The sequence below is a fragment of the Dendrobates tinctorius genome, unplaced genomic scaffold (assembly GCF_039654945.1).
Source record: "Dendrobates tinctorius isolate UK_male_01 unplaced genomic scaffold, ASM3965494v1 ptg000093l, whole genome shotgun sequence".
Taxonomy (NCBI): Eukaryota; Metazoa; Chordata; class Amphibia; order Anura; family Dendrobatidae; genus Dendrobates; species Dendrobates tinctorius.
The window spans coordinates 17,347,369-17,365,610 of record NW_027361761.1 but is presented as its reverse complement, the minus strand read 5'-3'; the positions used below and the strand labels follow the sequence as shown (position 1 = coordinate 17,365,610).

At 46.3% G+C, this 18,242-nt stretch overlaps 1 protein-coding gene across 2 annotated transcripts in view; it reads right to left on the bottom strand.

The window, feature by feature from the left end:
* Positions 1 to 18,242, bottom strand: part of LOC141098586 (cytochrome P450 2C5-like) — a 306,296-nt gene that overhangs the window by 152,730 nt on the left and 135,324 nt on the right. For both annotated transcript variants that reach the window (XM_073586497.1, XM_073586496.1), the window contains exon 4: positions 10,116 to 10,265. In XM_073586497.1, the coding sequence (XP_073442598.1) occupies positions 10,116 to 10,265 (150 nt within the window). The remainder of the gene's footprint in view (positions 1 to 10,115; positions 10,266 to 18,242) is intronic.

Genomic DNA, 18,242 nt, shown 5'->3' with positions numbered 1-18,242 from the left:
TTCATCTATGTTTGCTGGCTGGGCAATGTGTGGAGGTCAATCCTGATATGTCTGTGTTCAGACCTGCTTGGCCTTCATCTGCACTTGTTTCATCTGGCTTCATGGGAGCGATTCAGCAATGTTCAGGTACAGATTGCATTTGATGTGGTCATGCTCTTAGGAGGCCTTAATGGCACAGTATTTATTATAAATGTAGAGTAGGACCCCCCACATGAGATTGCCTTGGCGCGGCGGGGTGGCTCAATTGAATTGATCAATTTTTTTGCCAAATATCTCATTTTTGAATACAGCTGGATATCATGTGCATATGCACTTCAATTTATGCGTTCTAACCTTAAGCAGTGCTGGCTTCCCCCCCTATTTTCTTTGTTGTTGGTTTGTGGCTCACCACCACTGCTGCCGTGCACGCTTGGCTATGTCCGCTATAATTTTTCTGTGTTCATTATGATGGATCTAGGCTGCTGTGCACACACATGGCAGCCCCGCCCTGCCCCAAGCTTTATTTAATTGTGCACCTGTGTCCGGGCCAATATCGCCCTTCATCTATGTTTGCTGGTTGGGCAATGTGTGGAGGTCAATCCTGATATGTCTGTGTTCAGACCTGGTTGGCCTTCATCTGCACTTGTCTCATCTGGCTTCATGGGAGCGATTCAGCAATGTTCAGGTACAGATTGCACTTGATGTGGTCATGCTCTTTAAGGCCGTAATGGCACAGTATTTATTATAAATGTAGAGTAGGACCCCCCACATGAGATTGCCTTGGCGCGGCGGGGTGGCTCAATTGAATTGATCAATTTTTTTGCCAAATATCTCATTTTTGAACACAGCTGGATATCATGTGCATATGCACTTCAATTTATACGTTCTAACCTTAAGCAGTGCTGGCTTCCCCCCCTATTTTCTTATTGAATTTTTATGCCTTTAATTCACAGCGATATGGCACACAAAATAGTTAGTAAATAACATTTCCCACATGTCTGCTTTACATCAACACAATTTTGGAACCAAATTTTTTTGTTAGGAAGTTATAAGGTTTAAATTTGCACCAACAATTTTTCATTTTTACAACAAAATTTACAAAGCCAATGTTTTTAGGGACCACATCACATTTGAAGTCACTTTGAAGGGTCTGTATGATAGAAAATACCCAAAAGTGGCACAATTCAAAATACTGCACCCCTCAAGGTGCTGAAAATCACATTAACAAAGTTTATTTACTATTCAGGTGCTTCACAGGAATTTTTGGAATGTGGAAAAAATGAACTTTTAATTTTTTTTTACATAAAATTCACTTCAGATCCAATTTTTTTTACTTTGACAAGGGTAACAAAAAAAATGGACCCCAAAATTTGTTGTGCAATTTCTCCTGAAGATGGCATGCCAATACCCCATATGAGGGCGAAAACCACTGTTTAAGCACACAGCAAAGCTCAGAAGGGAAGAAGCGCCATTTGACTTTTTGAATGTAAAATTTCTTGGAACAATTGACGGACGCCATGTTGCATTTGGAGAGCCTCTGATGTGACTAAACAGTGAAAGTCCCCCACAAGTGACACCATTTTGGAAACTAGACCCCTAAGGGAGCTGATCTAGATGTGTGGTGAGCACATTGAACCCTCAGGTGCTTCACAGAAGTTTATAATGTTGAGCCATAAAAATAAAAAAATCTTTTTTTTTCCCACAAATATGTTTTTAGCACAAAATATTGCATTTTCATAAGGGTAACAGGAGAAATTTCATCATACATTTTGTTGTGCAATCTCTCCCAAGTACACCAATACCAAATATGAGGGAGAAAACTACTGTTTGGGCCCACGGCAGGGCTCGGAAGTGAAGGAGCGTCATTTGACTTTTTGAAAGTAGAATTTCATGGAATCATTAGCGGACGTTATGTCCCATATGGAGAGTCCCTGATGTGCCTAAACAGTGGAAACCACCCTCAACAGACCCCATTTTGGAAACTAGACATATCAAGGAATATATTTAGATGTATGGTGAGCACCTTGAACCCCCAGATGCTTCTCAGAAGTTTATAACGTTGAGCCTTGAAAATAATAAAATTACATTTTCCTCATAAAAATTTTTATTTTAGCTGCAAATTTTGCATTTTCATTATGGTAGCAGGAGAAATTACACCATACAATTTGTATTACAATTCCTTCTGGGTATACCGATACCCCATATAAGGGGGAGTACTACTTCTGAGGCACACTGCAAAGCTCAGAAGGGAAGAGGCGCCATATTGAAGAACATATTTTGCTGAAATGGTTTGAGGGTGCCATACCACATTGGCAGAGCCCTTGAGGTGCCAGAACAAGAGAAACCCCCCATATGTGTACGCATATACACTCCCCAATGAATTCATCTAGTTCTGCAGTGTTCATATTGACACCACATGTGCCTCACAGAATTTTATACCACTGAGCGGAGAATAAAGAATTACATTTTTACCACTAAAAGATGTTTTAGCCACAAGTTTTTCATTTTTGTAACCCATGACTCCATGGGTATTTTCCAGAAACAAGCAGCAATGAATGCTGCCATGTAAAAATTGGAAACTGCCATTGTAGTGACCAGTACGCTGTAGTGACCAGTATGTTTCAGTCGCCAGTACGTTATGCCCAGCCCATGCTTCTGGAGACATGCACCCTTAAGTTAGGTGGGTTCTCATCGCTTGAGAAATGCCAAACAGGGACGATATACGTAGCTTAGGCACACTGTGGGGCTCAGAAGGGAGGGGAGGCATTTGGATTTGGGAGCGCAGTATTTGCTGAATTTCTTTTGGTGGGCATGGAGTTATTTTGCTTTTCCAGAGCCTTTGTACTACCAGTAACATGGAAGACCCTTATATTTCCATTAACAGATGACAGACCAGAGTGGGACTTGCTTTTTTATGGATTGAGTTGAAGCTTTCGTTGGGAACATTTTACATAACGTTAGGGATCACATTTATCCTGCACTCTATGCTGACCATTTGTTTCAGGGTTTCCATCTAAATCACTGAATATCGTGATTCAGATGGAACCCCGATGGATCCATTCATTATAATGAGGCAGCAGTTACTGGTCTGTGTTCAGCGGTGTTATTTTCAGAAGTGCACAAAACTGTAACTGACAGCACTTTTATGAAATCCTAAAAAGACACCACCGGATCACAGGTCAGGCGGCATCCACAGTGCCTCCATTTGTCTCATTATAGGTAATCTTCCGCCAGAGGTTCTGTTTGAATCACGCTCAGCACAAAGCGCAGGATAAATGTGCGACGAGCCTTACTTCAATCTTTGGGAAGCAGATTGAAAAAATCAACAGCAGTTGAAGAATTGGTTTTACTTATTCTTTACACTGTTCCTCGAGTGGTATACAATAATTGATTAGGCGACTTTATTCTTCAGGTCGGTGCAGTTACAACAGTACCAGATTTATATTGGGTTTTAATGTTCGGCTGCTGTCACACACTAAAAGACACTTTTTATTGCAAAAAATAGTTTTTGCATCACCGTATTTTGAGAGCTATAATATTTACGTAGAGTTATGTTGTTAAGTTATGGCTTGCTTTTTGCGGGACGAGTTGACGTTTTTATTGATATCATTTTTTGGGCACATGACTTTTTAAAATCGCTTTCTATTTTGATTTTTGTGAGGCAGAATGAACAAAAATCAGCAATTCAGAAATTTTTTTTGGTGGGGTTTATGAAGTTCTGTGTGTGGTAAAATTGATAAGGCAGTTTTATTCTTCGGGTCAGTACAATTAAAGCGATACCTAATTTATATAGGTTTTTACACAATAAAAACTATTTCACAGAAAAAAAAAATTTGCATCATTTTAATCTGAGAGCTATAACATTTTTCTTTTTCCACTGATGGAGCTGTATGATGACTTGATTCTTGCGGGACAATATGAAGTTTTCAGCATTGCCATGTTTATTTATATCTGTCTTTTTGATCTTCTTTTTTTCCCCACTTTTTATTGGGAGTGTGATAAAACACTCTGGGATCACCTTTGCTGGGGTCAAAGGTCACGTGCGTTCAGCATGAAACTCAGGCGCACAGCCGGGGTCCGGGTATAACTGACATTGGGTCAGGTTTATTAAAGTTGAAAGCAATGCATAAAGAAAAAAAAAACATAAAACAAATCCTTGCTGTCCGGCACTAACTAAACAAAGTACAACCTAACTACCAACTGGCGGGCTTCTCCTGTCCAGCCAAACCACAGTTGCAGTGGGCACTGCTTTCACTCACGTGTGTCTCTCACACAGACAGGCTCTCTGTGTCCCCAGGCTGAGACACTCACACAACCACCTGGCATCCTTTTATATCTGCCCTTCCATTATTCATTAGTAACCAGGTGAGATACTGACCAGACTAGGCCACATAGGAAAGGTATCTGGGCGCGATATACCTGCCCTCTTCCACTATTCCCACATGATTCTCACATATCTCCCCCCTCTGCTCAGACCACTCTGGTCGAGCAATGACACCTGCCAAACAGTGCACTCGGGACAGGGCATCTGCATTCCCCATCTGTACCCCTGGGCGGTGCTCCACCGTAAAAGTGTAGGCCTGCAGGGCAAGGAACCACCGGGTCACCCAGCTATTCCGTTCCTTGTGCCAGTGCATCCACTTGAGAGGGGCATGGTCAGTGATCAGCTTGAACTTTCGGCCCACCAGATAATATTTGAGGGCCTCTAGAGCCCACTTAATGGCTAGGCACTCTTTTTCTACGACTGCATACTTTTGCTCATGTTTATTCAGCTTCCTGCTGAGATAGAGGACCGGGTTTTCCACTCCGTCCCTCACTGGTGACAGTATGGCCCTGATACCGGTATTAGAGGCATCTGTTTGTACCGCAAACTCGCTGCAGAAGTCCGGAGTCACCAGTACGGGTTGAGAGCAAAGTGCCCGTTTTAGGCTATGGAAGGCTTCTTCAGCCGCTAAACTCCATTTAATCATGACGTAGTCTTTCCCTTTTGTAAGATCCATCAGGGGGGTAGCGAAGGCTGCAAAATTGGGTATGAACTGGCGATAATAGCCGGCGATCCCCAGGAAGGCTTGCACCTGCTTCTTGTTGACAGGTTGCGGCCAGTCCTGAACCGCCTGAATCTTATCGAGCTGGGGTTTAACAATACCCCTCCCAATTACATACCCCAAATACCGGGCTTCTTCTAGCCTGATATGACATTTCTTGGGGTTCGCGGTTAGACCAGCCTCCCACAGGTCATCAATCACAGCTTGTACTTTCTGGAGATGAGTCTCCCAGTTCAAGCTGTAAATGACAATGTCATCCAAATAGGCAGTACGCTTCGGCCTATGTGGCCTCAGGACTCGATCCATCAGTCTCTGGAAGGTCGCCAGTGCCCCGTGCAGTCCAAAAGGCATATACACATACTGAAATAAACCTTCCGGCGTAGCAAATGCCGTCTTTTCTCTGGCAGCCTCCGCCAGAGGGATCTGCCAATACCCCTTTGTTAGATCTAGGGTCATAATATACCAGACTTTTCCTAACCGATCTATTAACTCGTCGACCCGGGGCATAGGGTAGGCATCAAATTTTGAGACCGCATTCAGTTTCCTGAAGTCATTGCAGAACCGGAAGGTGCCGTCCGGTTTAGGAATTAACACAAACGGGCTGGACCAAGCACTGTGCGATTCCTCAATGACACCTAAATCTAACATTGCCTTCACCTCTCGGGAAACAGCTTCACGATGCGCTTCCGGAATTCTGTAGGGTTTCACGTGAACAGTTTCCGTTACGATGTCATGTTTCATTAGCGTAGTCTGCCCGGGTTTTTCTGAGAAAAAAACTTTTGGTTGAGAAGTAGAAACTGCCTGACCTCAGTCTTTTGCCGCTCCGAGAGAGTCTCTGCAACCCGTACCTCCGGTACGGTATGCGAGCAAACGGGACGGGTCAGCTCCGCTGACAAGGCAGACCGATCTTTCCAGGGTTTTATCAGATTTACATGATAAACCTGTTCAGGTTTCCGTTTACCTGCCTAGTATACTTTGTAGTTTACTTCACCAATTCTTTCCTTCATCTCAAAGGGGCCCTGCCACTTTGCTAGGAACTTACTGTCCACTGTGGGAACCAGGATCAACACCCTATCTCCTGGTGCAAACGTACGGATCTTGGCGCCCCTATCATAGATTCTTTTTTGGGCTCCTTGAGCCTGCATCATGTGTTCTTTGACGATAGGCATAACAGCCGCAATACGGTCCTGCATTTGGGATACGTGATCTATCACCGTTTTAAACGGAGTGACCTGACCCTCCTAGGTTTCTTTGGCGACGTCTAACAGTCCGCGAGGACGTCGGGCGTACAATAACTCAAAAGGCGAGAATCCCGTGGAAGACTGGGGCACTTCCCTGATGGCAAAAAGCAAATAGGAAGTAAATAGTCCCAGTTCTTCCCATCCTTGTCTATCGCCTTTCTCAGCATCTGCTTCATAGTTTTATTGAATCGTTCGACCAACCCGTCTGTTTGAGGGTGATACACGGATGTGCGTAATGGTTCGATTTGTAACAACCGGCAGAGGTCCTTCATTACCCTGGACATAAAGGGAGTCCCCTGGTCGGTGAGTATCTGTTTTGGTATACCGACCCGACTAAACATATGCACCAGTTCCTTGGCAATCGTCTTGGTGGCCGTGTTACGCAAAGGGATGGCCTCCGGGTAGCGAGTGGCATAATCCAAAGGGACCAGGATATGTTGGTGTCCACGTGCAGACCGTGGAAGGGGCCCAATTAAATCCATCCCAATCCTCTCAAACGGGACCTCAATAATAGGTAGGGGTACCAAAGGGCTACAGAACCGGGGCTTAGGCGCAGAGGCTTGGCAGTCAGGACAAGACTCACAATATACACGAATATCGTGATGCATGCCTGGCCAAACGAAACAGTGTAATATCCTTTCGGTGGTTTTCTGAACTCCCAGGTGACCTCCCATCACATGTCCATGGGCAAGGTCCAGCACCTGCCGCCGGTAGGGTTTTGGCACGACTAATCATTGTACCGTGTCTTCCCCCTTTTTCTCTATCTGATAGAGTAAATCATTCTCCAGGACCATGTAAGGATATGCCAGCCGAGAGCCAGGTTCTACGGGTACCCCATTTATCACTTTTACATTTGTCCTAGCCTGAGAAAGGTTTGGATCCTTTATTTGCTCACTTTGGAAGTCATCTTTATGAATTTCTAAATCCGGCAAACGGGGAGGTGGTTGGCTGTCGGCCTTCTCCTCTTCCCCGGTCTCCTCTGTATCACCCGCCATGACTGAAAACGGGAACTGCAGGTCATTTCCAGCAGACTCTTCCCCCGAGTCTAACAATGCCACCACATTTTTTTCATCAACAGTTAAATCACACAAGTGTTTTTCCACATCCTTTTGACCGGCATTCACACTCACTACCCGTGCAACCATAGACATGCGGTTTTTAGAGTCTGTGACGTCGCACTGCATGGGTTCAGTACTGACCGGACAGTTCGCAGCAATGTGTCCCATCTCTTGGCAGCGGAAACACCTAGCGGGCCCCTTGCTTAGACCATAGTTCGTTACTCTCGGGCTCTCAGTGCGGGCAGTCCCATTTTCCTCCCCCACTGTCTTAGGGATTTTTCCTTCTCCCCTACTCCCTGGAACAGTCTTACCGGTTCCACGTGGAGATGATGAAGAACGAGGTGGGGTAGCGTCGTCTCGAAGTCCTTCCACCACAAAGTAAAGTACAACCAGATCCACCAGTTGATCTGCCGTCGTAGGATTTCCATGACTTACCCACTTCCTCAGGGCTGGCGGTAGAGCTCTCAGGTACTTGTCCATGACGACTCTCTGGATTATCTCTGGTGCTGTCAACACCTGGGGTTGTAGCCACTTCTTCGTCATGTGGATCAGGTCGAACATCTGTGACTGCGGTGGCTTATCTGGCTGATAAGTCCATTGATGCACTCTCTGTGCACGGACAGCGGTCGTCACTCCTAGCCGGGCCAAGATCTCGGCTTTCAGTTTGTCAAAGTCCTGCGTGGCTTCAGGTTCTAAGTCATAATAAGCCTTTTGGGCTTCACCGAAAAGAAGCGGGGCAATCAGGCCGGCCCATCATGCCTTCGGCCATTTTTCTCGCACCGCCGTCCGTTCAAACGTGGTCAGGTATGCCTCGACATCATCTTTGGTCGTCATCTTCTGCCTGTACCGACTCACGTGAATCACTCTCGACTCGGCTTCCAGGATAACCTCAGGTAAGCTTGCCAGGCGCTGCGCCACCTGCTGGAGAAGCGAACGATCGGTAGCTGTCATGTCCACCAACTCCTTCAGCTGGGCCATCATCACCCGATTAGCTTCTTGCTGGACGGCGGTGGACTGTACCAGCGCTTTCACCACGTCCTCCTTGCTCATGCTTCCCACGTGATGCCCGTGTTCTCCACCACAATGTGATAAAACACTCTGGGATCACCTTTGCTGGGGTCAAAAGTCACGTGCGTTCAGCATGAAACTCATGCGCACAGCCGGGGTCCGGGTATAACTGACACTGGGTCAGGTATATTAAAGGTGAAAGCAATGCATAAAGAAAAAGAAAACATAAAACAAATCCTTGCCTGTCTGGCACTAACTAAACAAATTTCAACCTAACTACCAACTGGCGGGCTTCTTCCGTCCAGCCAAACCACAGTTGCAGTGGGCACTGCTTTCACTCACGTGTGTCTCTCACACAGATAGGCTCTCTGTGTTCCCAGGCTGAGACACTCACACAACTCACACTCACTTTTATATCTGCCCTCCCATTATTCATTAGTAACCAGGTGAGATACTGACCAGACTATGCCACATAGGAAAGGTATCTGGGCGAGATATACCTGCCCTCATCCACTATTCCCACATGATTCTCACAGGAGGTATGATGATAAAGCATTGTTTTTTTGCCTTGTTTTTTATTTATTTTTTATCATGTTCAATAAAAAGGGTTAAGTGGTGGGACAGTTTTATAGGTCGAAACATTGCTGAAGCAGCAATGCCGAATATGTGTACTTTTACTGTTGATATTTTTTTCATACAAATATTTATTCATAGATACATTTTTTTGATTTTGTTATTGTTATTTTTTATATTAAAAAATAATTTTAAATATATTTAAATTCTTATTTTTTTTTACTGTTCTTACTTTGCAGGATTATCGCATGTACAGCATAGGGATGCAGCAGCCAATTCTGCACTGACAGAGAAAGCGGCTGATCATGCACTGTGCATGATCACCAAGTTTCCTATCTCGGGCGACCAGGATGTCACCATGATGACATTGGGTCATCATGGCAATGATGGAGACCCTGGGTCACTGATCCAAATTCAGAGGGGCTATCTGCCCTCTGCCAGCTCCTGGAATGCTGTCATCACTTTCGATCACAGCATTTAGTGGGTTAAAATCAAATAGGCCCAGGGCACAAGGATGTATTATTAAGACAAATGTCAGAAAGGGGTTAAAAACAGCCTTAGTCTGATGAGAGGTGATGTGAATTTTGATTGGTTATGAATTTCCACTAAAATTTGGATATGTCAGAATCTGACAATTTGGGGATTTCATACATATGAATCCAAAAAAATAGATTCTTTTGAGGGTCATGAAAAGGTTAAATTATTTAAACCTTTATCCCCTTTCATCTGTTCTGCCTGCTCCTATCTTTCACTTAGGTCTTCTTTTTTTCCATTGGTGGTGTCTCTATTACATCTTTATATGTTCATGTCATGATGTGAATCGCTTCACCCCTACCCTGTGACCACGTAAGACCAGTCACAGTTATCAGATTGGCCTCAGTGCTGGAATGGAGTGGCTTTTGTGCCCATTGCAAAGAGATTTGGAGATTTGGCAGGGGTGGCAGAACCTATGAGGAAAGGAGAGGATAAAGATTTTTATTTTCACTGTCCTAACTGCAATCACGACAGTTTCAATTTGGAACAAACAAATTTGAGAGAATTGGATCAAAAAGACTTTAAAGAGATTTGCTCCTCTCTACTAACCACTCAAGGCTAATAGGGTTCTGTTTTTTGTGGACATTCAGAATTATATCCACTGATGTGTTGATGACACAGTAAGTTCTTTTCTTGAAGCTATACACAAACAATATGTAAAGGAGCCATTCACCAACCTTTGTAAGATCTGAACTTTTGTACCAAAAAATCTGATTCTTCAGAAATCTTGTTTTCGATGGTTTCCTTCCCCATTCCAAAATCTCGAAGTGTTGACAGAGTAAACCGTCTCATTACTCTCCAGTTATCCATAGAACCAAAAACAAATCCTGAGAACACATTATATAAGAAGGGAAAATGAGAGAAGCAAGATGGCAACCAATACTTTTTATCTACTGGTTAACTCAGAACACTTTATAGACTCAAAAGGCCAAATTTCGAATGTGTCAAAAAATATTTTACGATGATTAACAAACCAGTGTCTACTTAAAATAAAACATTTTTTAAGAAATTCCTATGTGAGTGACTTAAGGTGTGCAACATATCTCAACTGTATCTCTTGCAGACCCAATCAGTGTTTACCCTACAGTAAAATATGTTTCCTTTCTCTCTGCTCAGTAAATTTACATTTTTTTCAGGAGTTGGGAAGTAAGAGGAGATATGGAAATGAAGTCACTGTAATATTAACCAGTTGAACAAGAACTTAAAGTAAACAGTAGATCAAGAAATGAGAAAGGAATAAAACCAGAGAACAAACACATGCCAATTGATCAGGCCACAAATCATCATGTAGCTTCTTGTACCAACCTGCCAGAAAACATCTTAGAGTAGGTGTTAGGAGTCACATTTTGGCAATTACTAGGCAGGAATCTAGACCCTCACATGCTGCAGTCTCCTGCTCTGTGTTTAATGCAAAGGAGATTGCAGAGGAAATTGCCTTACTCTCTCCGGAGGCTAAGTCCTTCGTCCCTTCTTTCTGAGCATGCTCATGGGATGAGCTCCCATTCAGGAGTCAGGTGCTCAGGTCCTGCTCCTGATTCCATTGGTCCAGCTCAGGGCTCTGGAGACTTCTGGAAGGTCCCGTTCACTATAAATAGTGATCACTGCTGTTCCGCCATGCGCTAGTATTTTTAATACTTGCTGCTGTATGTTTGCTGATGGATGCTTGGATTGGTGACTGACTTATTAAGAAACCCCTTCCCTCTGATAATACGAATGTGTGAGTGTTTGGGTTCAGCCAGTAGCAGCGCTAGTGCCAGCGCGCTTATTCTCCATCTACCTCAGCAGCTAGCGTCCTGCATCGCGCTTGCAATATAGCGGTGCCATCTCTACGGCACAGTTTACGCCGCGCTGCGTTGCAGTCTTGCCCGGCGTTCGCAGTTGCGACGCCACGCACACGTCCTGTTACGGTAGGTCCTCTCGGTTGTAGTGACGTTATTTTTATAACTACTTCGGTGACTGGCTACCGCATGTGTGCCGCTGAGTACCTGTGCTGCTAACAGACTCAGCGTTATCAATTCTATTGTTGCTATTGCAGCTCTGTGTCCTTAACAGAGACTGCTAACTTGCACCTGGGTGATATCGAACCCTGTGCACATTACCGCCATAGTGCTCTGCATCTACTAGCTGCGGTTTTTCCATCCATCGCCCGGTGGACCCCTAGTGGCGAAGGCACTTTATTTATATTTTTTATTTTAGTGTCTTCCGCCACTACTAACATAATACTAGCGCCAGGGTCTGGCTAGAGATGGCAGACCAGCAGCAGCTTTTGCAGTGTGTGCGACAGCTCGAGGCTCGCTTGGCTACCCTTGAGAGGGCTCTCGCAGCTGCGCAGGCCACGGATGCTGCTGTTCAGGCACTCACAGATGCGGTAGGGCGTATGTCCATGTCTTCCCTTGCGCCGACAGTTACCCGCCTCCCATTGCCCGAAAAATACTGTGGGGATGGCGCCTCCTGCAGTGGTTTCATCAGCCAGTGCTCAATACACCTGGAGCTGCTGGCTGCGCAATTACCTACAGAACGGGCCAAGGTGGCCATCATCATTTCTCTACTGTCGGGCAAGGCGTTGGAATGGGCTACGCCTCTGTGCGAGCGTGGTGACCCCGAGATTCGGACTGCTGCCCACTTGCTAACTGCCATCAAGCAAGTTTTCCTCGGTCCACGGGTCACCCATGACACCTCTCTGCAGTTACTTGCCTTGTCTCAGGGATCCCTCCCGGTTAGCCAGTACGCCGTCCGTTTTCGGACACTGGCGTCCGAGTTGGAGTGGTCTGATAAGGCACTGATCCCAGTTTTTTGGAGAGGTTTAGAGGAGCACATTAAGGATGCTCTCTCCACTAGAGAGATCCCCACCACTCTGGAGTAGCTAATTTCCATCTCCACCCGTATCGACCTCCGTTTTTCGGAGCGTGGTATGGAGCGTGCTCACTCCAAACGGAGAGGTACTCCGGCTCCCAACTATTTTGAGCCTCTGGGGCTGCCCGAGCCAGAGGTTCTACCTCCTGAGCCCATGGAGGTGTCTCGCACCATATCTGAGACACGCCCGGCTCCAGAGTCCATGTGCGGTTGTTACCATCTACACGCTGCTTCCCTGGAAGACAGCACCCCGCAATGGTCTGACTGTGAGTCGGTCGGCGAGACTTTCGTCCCTCCTCGCCAGCGGCCTAAAATTCTTGCGTGGGCACACGCCTCCAATGCGGACGGCCACCGTGGCTATATGCAGACCACGAAGTCTCTGGCCGGTTCGTATTGGTGGCCGCACAGGGCTCGGGACGTGAAGAAGTTTATTCTGGCATGCACTACATGTGCTCAGGATAGCCTACCCAGGCGGGGTGTGGCGATGGCCGTCGACACACGGCGGCGCTTACCTGAAACTCCCGCTTCCATTGTCTCTCGGGTGTCCCTCCTGAAACCTGGCGATCTGGCCTCCGCTGATCCCTGTCGTGTGTCCCGGTTCACCGTTTCACCTACCAGGACATCAGACTCACTTTTTGGCGAGGCTGAGGTCTGTGCCACTGTCGGGCACAGGCTGGTGGATCGGAGGGTTCAGGGAGGGGGGCCTTAGGAGGGGGGTAAAGTTAGGAGTCAGATTTCGGCCATTACTAGGCTGGAATCTAGACCCTCACATGCTGCAGTCTCCTGCTCTGTGTTTAATGCAAAGGAGATTGCAGAGGAGATTGCTTTACAGCAACTCTCTCCGGAGGCTAAGTCCTTCGTCCCTTCTTCTGAGCATGCTCATGGGATGAGCTCCCATTGGAGTTCAGGAGTCAGGTGCTCAGGTCCTGCTCCTGATTCCATTGGTCCAGCTCAGGGCTCTGGAGACTTCCGGAAGGTCCCGTTCACTATAAAAAGTGCGCATGGCTGTTCCGCCATGCGCTAGTATTTTTAATACTTGCTGCTGTATGTTTGCTGATGGATGCTTGGACTGGTGACTGACTTATTAAGAAACCCCTTCCCTCTGATAATACGAATGTGTGAGTATTTGGGTTCAGCAAGTAGCAGCGCTAGCGCCAGCACACTTATTCTCCGTCTACCTCAGCAGCTAGCGTCCTGCATCGTGCTTGCAACATAGCGGTGCCATCTCTGCGGCACAGTTTACACCGCGCTGCGTTGCAATCTTGCCTGGCGCTCGCAGTTGCGACGCCACGCACACATCCTGTTACGGTAGGTCCTCTCGGTTGTAGTGACGTTATTTTTATAACTACTCCGGTGACCGGCTACCGCATGTGTGCCGCTGAGTACCTGTGCTGCTAACAGGCTCAGCGTTATCAATTCTATTGTTTGCTATTGCAGCTCTGTGTCCTTAACAGAGACTGCTAACTTGCACCTGGGTGATATCCAACCCTGTGCACATTACCGCCATAGTGCTCTGCATCTACTAGCTGCGGTTTTTCCATCCACCACCCTGTGGACCCCGAGTGGCGAAGTCACTTTATTTATATTTTTTATTTTAGTGTCTTCGGCCACTCTTAATAGTAGGTGTGAGGTCTAGTTGAGAAGGTGTGAATTGATTTGGCTGTCAAGGGATTTGCCGTTCTATGTGAAGATACAGATGACTGTGTAACTGAGACGGGGATTGCAACATAATGCTCTGACTGGCCGTCAGCCCTCCTAATTAGTGATGAGCGAATTTGTCGCTAAACATAAATTTGGGATGAATACGGCACCTTCGGATTCGTGATTGGAAGACCAATCAAAATATTATAAAATGGGTAAAAATCGGTAACATTCGGTAAAAATGCGAGAAAATATTTGCGTTGCCACTAAAATATTTTCAGCACTTTAGCAACGATTACACCCATAATGTCCTGACACAATGGCTTATTTCATTGGCTGCTGAAATCACATGTCCCTCTGCATATAAAAGGCGGACATCTTGTTTTAGCGCCATTTTGACACCTTTACAGCACAGAGAGGCTGCTCCTGACACTGTCACTATTAACAGCAAGATTTCAGCTAGTTAGTTAGGTGGTTGTAAATCAGTCAGATAATGTAACTAGATAGTGTCCAGTGTGACTGTAAAGTTTACCTTCGGGAATTTTTATTTTTTGGGGGGGCATTACTGAGGTTCTCAGACAAAGCCGGCAGGGCACATGTCCTACAAGTATGTTGTGCTCCATGCATGAGTAAAGCATTCTAAATACTATTATTTCAGTAGCTAAATGTGAAAAAGCCTGCTGTATCCCACATTGTAGCTAGCTAGATAGGTGATTGTATATCATTCATGTAGTGTAGCTAGATATTGTTCAGTGAGGCTGTAAAATTTACCTTCCGTACTTTTTTTGGGGGGAGGGGGGCATTTCTGAGGTTCTCAAATGAAGCCGGCAGGACATGTCCTACAAGTGTGTTGTGCACTACTTCTATTGTGCTCCATGCACAAGTATAGCATATTAAAATATATTTTTTAAACAGCTAAATGTGAAAAAGCCTGCTGTATCCCACCTTGTCATTTATTGCTGTGGTGTTATGAAACTGTCTGCAGACCTAAGGCACATTAAAAAAAGATTTTTTTTCTGTTGCTAAATGTGATACAGCCCACCATATCTCACATTGTCATGTTGTGGCGGTGATATGAACCTGTCTGCAGACCTAACGGGCATTTATAAAAAATTCTAAATGTTTCTTTTGTTAAATGTGATATAGTTTGCTATAGCCAAACATTTAATTTAGTGTCGTTGGAATTTTTCTGTGTGCAGAGGTGTTGCACATTTAAATTAATTTATTGCATTGTTTTACAGACGTGATACAGCAGGAGAGATCTGAGTTTGAAATTGTTTTGAGCCTATCTTCTACATTATTTGCTTCTTAGGCCTCTTTCACACATCAGATTTTCGCCGTCAGGCGCGATCCGGCGCTTTTGACAGAAACCGGATCCGGCGAAATGCAATGCCGGATCCGGTTTCCCCCCCATTGACTTGCATTTGCGCCGGATCGCGCCGGATGGCCATGCGTTTCATCCGGTTTTCGCCGGATCCGGCAATGTGTCGCGATCCGGCGTCTGGAAAAAACGTCTACTGTAACGTTTTTTGTCTCCGGCGAAAAAGCCGGACACGCCGGATCCGGCGCATCCGGCTTTTTCACACAATGAAAGCCTATGAGCGCCGCAATGCGCCGGATCCGGCGAAAGCCGGATCCGGTGGCCGGATCCGGTTTTTTTGGTCTGAGCATGCTCAGTAGCTCTGCCCACAAGACATATATAAAAGCAAGACAGTGGGACCCACAGCCACACCCAACATGCCACCCAAGCCAAGAACCAGGAGAAGGCAGCAGACATCTGCAGCACCATCAGCACCACCACCACCCCAAATGGAGCAGCAAATGGAACATGCTGAGGAGGGGAGTCCAGAAGCAGATGAGAGACGGTAATTATCAAATCCCCCATTCCTCCAAACTAGGGCCATGGAATATCAAGATATTCATTGGCCCTTTGTTTTTCTTTATTCAACAGCCGCCAAAGAGATGCAGCAGCAGCAGCAGAAATGGCATCACTGACAGCAGCAACAGCAGCAGCAATACCCACAGCCATGGAGTCTGGCCATCAACAGGACAGCACATCTTCTTCTGGGAGCCCTCCCTCGCATCGTCAGCGTTTGACGGTAAGTTTTTATTTCCAAAATCCATCATCTCTGTAATATATGTCTATTCATTGACTTTTATTTCAAAACAGGAATCACAAGATGAAGAGGAGCTCCCAGAAGAACAAGGAAGGGGTGGACAGACACCTGGAGTGGGCTCACAATTGGTAAGTTTTTTGCATCAAACGCAGAAACACAACATCACACTACACACAACACATAGAAAACAATGTTCTGCAGACCACACACAGCAAACAAATGCCTACATCCAAAGACATAACATTTTTTGTTTTCTTCTCTAGTCTTCCCAATCTGGTGCTCGGCCAAGAGGTCCTCGCAGTGCCTCCCAGGGTCGTCGGCGACAGCAACGCGGCGGTCACCAGCGTGTAAGTATAAATATTTTTGCTTTGTTTTTTTGCACTTTTTATTTCATTTCTTTTGTGGAGGCTAATTATGTTATTTTTGTCTTTTTCTTTAACAGCCTTCACAGCGTGCTCCCGACTCTGACGGTGAGGATGGAGGGATTGATGTGGACCGCCTCATCGATCTCGTCAGAGAAAGGGAACCACTCTGGAATATGGCTGACCGCCGCCATGCTGACCTGATCGTTACCCGACGACTCTGGGAGGAAATCTGTTCTCTCCTTGTGGGCCGCTGGGAGGACCTCGAAGCTCGGGCCCAGATTAAAGAGCGTAAGTATATACAGTACCGGTTGCTTGATGTAAACCAGTGTTTCCCGAACTCCAGTCCTCGTGGTCCCCACGGATCATGTGTTCAGGATTTCTATTTACTATGGAAATCCTGAAAACATGACCCCTGGGGACCATGAGGACTGGAGTTTGTGAAACACTGATGTTGTATACTAACCACTCCTTTCTCGTTTCAGGGAACAGAATTGTGAATCGGTGGCGGTCTGTGAGGGATCGTTTCAAGAAGGAGTTCAATAAAGAGATGCGGGCCCCGAGTGGATCTGGAGGACGCAGGAGCAAGTACAAGTACGCACAAGCCCTGTCGTTCCTCCGGGAAACAATGCTCACCAGAAGGTAAATATTACACACCACATGTGAAAAAAATGTTAGATGTAACTTTTTTTTTTCAGCCAGGGCCATACCATGTCAGTATTTTAATTGTTTTTTTTTCTCTTTATTCCACAGCACGGTGAGCAGCACTCGGGAGCCTGCACGATTGGACCCTTCTGAGGCGATCCCTGAGGAGACCGGCACCGAGGTACACTTCGACCGCCCCGGTACATCTGCACCTTCCCAGCCTTCCCACACATTCGACCCATCTGTCCCATCCACCAGCACAGGAGCATCGTGGCCGCCTACATTACATGAAGCTGCTGGTGAGGAGATCGCTTTCCCTTTACCCCACCCTTCTGCCCCTGCCACCTCTAGTACACCTGCGGGTACTGGGCGGCAGCGGCAGAGGGGTCAGGAAAAGAGTTATGCGCAAGAGTTCTTGCATCTGAATGCATCTTTCCAGAACTGTCTCAAAGTCTTGTCAGAGCAAATCTCCGCAGGCTTTCAGCAGATCAACTCCAGCATTCTGGAGGTGAAGACACTTCTGCAAACCATGCATTCAGAAGCAAGATCTTCGCCAAACCACACCTTTTTCAGGTCTGTTGTGGAGCGCATGGAAACGCTATCTCCTACCCAGCAGATGCATGTAATGCATTCATGCCACAGTGCTCTACAGCAGGTTACCTCCCAACCTCCACCTCCCACCACTGTAGTTCCTCCACCTGCACCCCCTCCAGCCACTTTCCATCCTCCCCCTCCTATTACATCTGCACCCCCTCCAGCCACTTTCCATCCTCCCCCTCCTATTACATACCAGCAACCTCACCAGTACCAGCAACCTCCCCAGTACCAGACATCTCCCCACTTCCAGCAACCTGCCCCGTACCAAACTCCTTCCCCGTACCAAACTCCTTCCCCGTACCAAACTCCTTCCCCATACAACTTTCCATCAACATCATCTGCTCCTACAGTCCCTGCCCAACCCTCCACTCCACCGCCCACCACCTCTTCTGCCTCCCACATGTCCACCCATTCTGTATCTTTTTCCACACCTTCACCTCTAACTGTTCCTTCCCCACCACGATCCCAGTCCTCTCTCCACACACCCAGTGTCGAAGTGTCCCGCAGCCCCTCCAGCAGTATTTCCACCCCACAGTACACAGATTTGTAATGTGTGTTTTTTGTAATAAAAATGCCCATTGGGTTTAAA